At 36.0% G+C, this 5621-nt stretch overlaps 1 protein-coding gene across 1 annotated transcript; it reads right to left on the bottom strand.

Annotated features, from left to right (window-relative positions):
* Positions 1–6: 6 nt before the first annotated feature.
* On the bottom strand, positions 7–5032 carry LOC113298308 (protein indeterminate-domain 5, chloroplastic-like). The gene is made up of 3 exons (XM_026547010.1): positions 4025–5032; positions 3279–3675; positions 7–1539 (listed from the first exon to the last, which is right to left on the bottom strand). Exons 1-3 carry the CDS (start codon positions 4185–4187, stop codon positions 177–179), a joined length of 1923 nt encoding a protein of 640 aa, XP_026402795.1. The 5' UTR covers positions 4188–5032; the 3' UTR covers positions 7–176.
* Between the last annotated feature and the right edge of the window lie 589 nt (positions 5033–5621).

Genomic DNA, 5621 nt, shown 5'->3' with positions numbered 1-5621 from the left:
AAAAAAAACTGGAAAAAAGAGAGGAGATTCTTAGCCAAACCCTTGATTAATAATTAAGCTACAAATCCTAATAAAACTAAAGAAGAACCACATCACAACTCTGTCTAGAAAAATCACCTAGTTGAGCAACATACCTACACTTCTTTCCTCCGCAACTACTTAATTAAAATTCATCTTTACTGCAAATTCCCTCCTCCGAAAGATCGATTTGCTGACCCAGATTTCATTTCTGAATCCAAGGAACTTAGATCACTATTATGATGTTGTTGTTGCTGCTGCTGCTGTTGTTGATCTCTTTGAGATATTCCACCACCCATACTTCTCACCATCCCGCCACCAACACCGAGAAAGTCTCTCGTTAATCTGTCTGAACCGCCCATACTCACCGTAAGATTTTGATGCAGTTTCGGGTCTTCCATGCTAGACATATTTGAGCTACCATGTTGATGATGTTGTTGTTGTTGTTGCTGTTCCAATGTAACCCGATTCGAGTTAAATCCGCCGAAGTTTGACTCTTGACCACCAGTATTATTATTACCACCAAACGTGTTAGTTCCTCCTGATGACCCACCACCAAATATGGAAGAATTTCCATTTGCGAGAGAATTCATCAAGTCCTGAAGATGATTCTCATTTTCAATCTGTGATCTTAAACTCTCCCCACCTCCACCACCAGAACCACCACTGCCATTACCGCCAAAGCTACCTCGAAAATTGGTAGACAGATGTGCTCTATTATCTGATGGCCTTGCACTTGTTGACGAAGAACTACCAAAACCTCTTAACATTGCATTATTGCCACTTGTAGTTGAACCCATTTGAGCAGCTTTTTGAAGTAATGCAGTAGCAGACATTTGAGGAACAGCTGTGTCATTTTGACCAGAGCCATTGTAGAGAGAAGAAACATTGGAACCTATGTTTTGATCACCCATAATATTACCCGAAAATATATTTCCTTGATCACCACCAGGATTTCCATTGTTGAATTGGTCCGATAATAAAAGACTAGAAGAGGAAATGTTGTTACCGTTGTTAGCATTACTGCTCGTAGTGCTGCTATTTGAGAAGAAACTAAGGTTAAACAGGTTAGCAGCGGCAGCCACGGCAGCAGATGGAGAATTATTTGTAGTAGGGTTTTGAAGTTCAGGAAGCTGCATCAAACCATGAAATGGTTTATTTTGTAATAACCCGTGGTGCGATGGAGGTTCTTGGTGATCATGAAATTCTTGGTTTGAGTTTGGAAGGAAAAAGGCGGATGATGGTGTAGTTTGTGATGATCGAAATGGTGAAGGAGCCGAAGGAGGCATAAGATGATCAAATTGTGTACCTCCTGCACCACCCAGTCGTAAAAGATCAGTAGATGGTTGACTTTGGTCTTGTAGTGAGGACAGCTGGGAACCAACTTGAGATAAACCTAATCCCATGTTGCTGTTACTTCCGTATAAATGACTTCCCATGGTGCTTAAGCCGGTAGGAAGCCTTGCACTTTCTTGAGCTAAAGCATCACAGAAAGCTCTATGGGTTATAAAGCTATCACGCCTGCATGCAAGGAACGTAAAAGAAATTATTCATCAGATTATCACTTGGTTCAATTATCACTTCGTTCAAATAAGAAAAAGTAAGTTAATTATATTAAATTTGCATATTAGTGAATATATATAATTACTTAAGTAACTCAAATTAGAGAGTGGAGGAAAGCATAATATAAGTAAAAGAACATTAGTAATTTCAACAGTAAATGAATTATTGGAGACACGTACAATAATTTGAAACGAGGCATTAGTAGTAAAACCAAAGCCAGTACTCAAGAACATAACTAGAAGAAGAATGAAAAAACTATGATGAAAGCTGGAATTTAATTAAGATACAGATATGGAAAAAGGAATTGAATACAGTAGACGAGTAGAGTAAACATTTATTACGTATAGTTGATCGCTTTAAGAACCATATACTCATAATGCAGCAATCAAGAAAAGCTTCTTTTAAAAGGACTGCCTAAACATTAAATGTGATTTTCTTTCTTTTCAGAATCCATGAAAATCCATCCATCAATCAACAACAACCTATTTCTAGGACTTGTTTCATGAACTATCAAGTTTTCCAATACAGGAACTTTACTAAATGGATGAAAAACACCAATCAAGGAACCCTAAATCTAGAACCATTTTTCTTCACTTATTCACAACTTGATCAGAATAATTTTCATTTCTTTATGATGAAAGAACAGGATCATGTTAGTGTTTTCAGATTTTCAGGACCATATTTTGCTGCTAGATAGGATCTCTTAACCTTAGCTAATTAACGCCATATGATACTGTCGTCTCTTCATTGCCAATCCGTGAGAGAGAGAGACGGCATGTTGTCGTTGTTCTCTCTCTCTCCTAAACGATAGAATTCTAATCAAAAGAACGAACCTGCTCCAAAGAACACACACACAGCAGTCCGGATCACGTCTAGCCAACTCACAAGAGAACAAACGAACTTACAGTAGCCATAAACCACCACCACCACCACCTTCATGGCAGCACGTGAACAGGAGAGAGAGCAAATGGAGAAATGAAATGAAGGGTGAAAAATTAAGGCGTGTTTCTCGAGGACATAAAACATACTAGAACAAAAAAGAAAAACAACTGTACCTTAGTTCTTTCCTCTCATTCTCTAATTTTTTTTTACCTTATCAGTTTCTGATTCACGTGTGAGCAGTCTTCTTGATATTCAGTTATACGTATAGTCATAGATTATTAGTTTGTACTAGCAGCAATATATTACTGTCTCTCAATCAGTAGGCTAGTGCTATAGTGGAAGAAGAATCTCTAAAGTAAACCTAAAAGTTATGAAGAAGAAACTAAAAAGAAAGACAAAACCTTCTCCATAACCAAAACAACCATAAACTAAACAAATCTAAACAAACACACACTCTCTCTCTCTCTCTAACTTTGATGGTTTTATTCTTGTACCCCCTGATCATTGGAATCTGAATTCATAATGAGCCCAACAATCAGAAACCTAAATTTAATCAAGCTACAAGAAAGTTTAAAATTCCTCTCAGTACTCTCTCTTTCTCACTGACGCTCTCTAGGTTTACTAGCTAGGCACAAAAACTCAAGACTTCTAAAAAGTAGTAATCATGAATATGAATGAACGAATGAGTGAATGAATGAAAGACTTTTAAAGTAGATTTCCTATTTGCCTTTTGGATTATATTAACATGATTTAATGGAAGTGAAACTAAATGAACGAATGAATGCATGTATGAACTGATGAATAAAACCAGGTACCTTGAGAAGAGAGTGCCACAATCACATCTATATTCTCTAGTACCACAAGTCTTGGAGTGAGCTTTCCAATCAGATTGAACAGCATATCTCTTAGAGCACTTATCACACTTCCATTTTTTTTCACCATGTTTTCTACAAAAATGTTTCTTGATACCAGTAAGATCACCAAGAGCCCTAGAAGGATCGTGATGTACGCATGTTACTTCAGGACATAAGTAGACTCTTCTCTTCACTTCTTTTGTTGTCTTTTGTTTTAGCTTCCAAGGCAAATTATGTCCTCTTCTGTGTAACTGTAAATTTTGCTCTCTTTGAAATCCTTTGTTGCATACCTCACATATGAATCTGTTTGTGGCCATTAGAGTCTTGGGAGATAGTGCTATCACTTCTGCATCTGGATCTGTTTTGTGAAAACAAAAATCCAAAAAATGGAAATACAAATATTAAAAAAAAAAGAAGAAGATATGTTATGATTTTATTAGAAGAAAAAAAAAAGGAGGAAAAAAACAAGAACCATTTCAAATCTAGCTAGCTAACACTGAATGAATAAGTTTCAAAATTAGAACTTTTTGTGTTGAGAAGATTGTGGAAAGAAAAAAATCAAAAAACTTTGTTTGGATGAACTCCATACAAAAAAACAGAAAGAGAAAAGACTAGTTTTGTTATTTAATTAAGCTCATGGTATTTTGTGTATATTCATATGTTTTTCTATATATGTTTATAGAGAGATAGAGAGATAGGGTACTTGCTTGGTGTTCCTGGGAGATTCCTCTTTTTCTTCTGAGCAGGTGCAGTTACTGGAGCTGTTGATGATGTTGGTGTTGATGACTGTTGTTGCTGTTGTTGTTTCATCATTTGGTTTTGATCTTCTTCTCTAGTTCCAAAGAAGGATGACGAAGAAGCTGCAGCCATTTTCTTAGCTTAATTTTTCACCTTCTGGTTTTCTCTTCTAATTATGGTTCTTCCTATCTTTCTCTATATATTCTTCTCAACAACTACACTTGAACCAAAATATATTGCTACCCCACATGAAATCTCGAATTTCTTCAGAAGAGTTGATGGAAAATTCTATGCAAATATTTAATTTGCGGCTGTCTATGCGTTTTGAATCTCTAGCTAGTAGTATAGAGAGCTAGCTGCCGCTATTAAACTTTCCCCTGATGTTGTTGATCGTGTTTTTCTAAAATAAACTTCTTCTCGCTTAAAACCAAAGGTTGAAAAAAAAGAGAAACAAAAGAAGAAGTACAACAGCAGTTTGATTGATAGATATATCAAAACATTATGATGATGAGTAGGAGAAGTTATATACTATCTAGCAGCAGAGAGAATATTAATAATTATGAATCCAAAGACTTCTTTTTCTCTCTTCTTCACCCCTTTTTTCCTTTCTCTCTCTGTCTGTCCTCTCTTCTCTTCCTGTTTGTTGTTGTTGCTAATGAGAAGCCAGGTTGAATGAAGAGGTTGTTGCTATTGATGTTATGATGCTTCTTCTCTAGCTACTAGTGTGTGATTTGTTAATTACCATACATACATACATACGTACATCCATACATCACAAGAAAAAAGGTATTCTATCTACTAAATCTATCTATGTATCGATCTATTTTGAGATATAGTTTTATATAGTTTACTTTTTCTTACAGTTTTCCTGATTTTCATATACCATTTCAGCTGGGCTTTGTAACCACAAATAATACTAATATTAATTGAAAGAGAGAGAGAGAGGTTCCTAAATGCTGATGAGAGGGGCAGGCAGGCACATAGAGAGAGAGAGAGAAGGGGTCTGGAGGGGGTGTTGATGTTCATGCTACTCTCACTATGTCGTTATATGGGGATGGATTGGGGCCACCGACCTGTAGGCCTTACCCTCTCCCTCCCTTCCCCCCAACCCATGGATAACCCATAATATGAGGCCCTTAATTAAAAAAAGTTTAAATCTAGGCCCCGAGTTTTTAAAAGACCTTGATACCCTTATGCATATTGTCAAGCCCATAATTAAATAAAATTTAAATCTAGGCCCAAAATTATTAAATCTAGGCCCGAAATTATTAAAATACAGTGCGAAGGTGTAAACAGAAGTTACACATGCATATGGCATGTGTAACCAGAAGTTACACATCCTTATGATATGTGTAATGCAAAGTTACACTTGTATATATATGCAAATAAATAGACATCAAAAAAAAAACACAAAAAAAAAAGTTATTACTTTAATATTCATTTACAATAATTTCTTAGCATGTGTAACTAGAAGTTACACACGCATCTGTTTAGTGTAATTGAGAGTTACATATGTGTCTATCTAGTGTAACTGAGAGTTACACATGCATCTGACTTGTGTATTCA

Source organism: Papaver somniferum, chromosome 7 (assembly GCF_003573695.1).
Source record: "Papaver somniferum cultivar HN1 chromosome 7, ASM357369v1, whole genome shotgun sequence".
NCBI lineage: Eukaryota > Viridiplantae > Streptophyta > Magnoliopsida > Ranunculales > Papaveraceae > Papaver > Papaver somniferum.
Note: the sequence above shows the minus strand (reverse complement) of the source record. Positions and strands in the feature narration are given on the sequence as shown.

Coding starts and splice junctions, on each gene's coding strand:
- LOC113298308 (XM_026547010.1), bottom strand. CDS start 4,187: ATGGCTGCAGCTTCTTCGTCATCCTTCTTTGGAACTAGAGAAGAAGAT. Junction 3,676..4,024: donor GAATCTCCCAGGAACACCAA/GCAAGTACCCTA, acceptor TTCACAAAACAG/ATCCAGATGCAGAAGTGATA. Junction 1,540..3,278: donor TGTGGCACTCTCTTCTCAAG/GTACCTGGTTTT, acceptor CCTTGCATGCAG/GCGTGATAGCTTTATAACCC.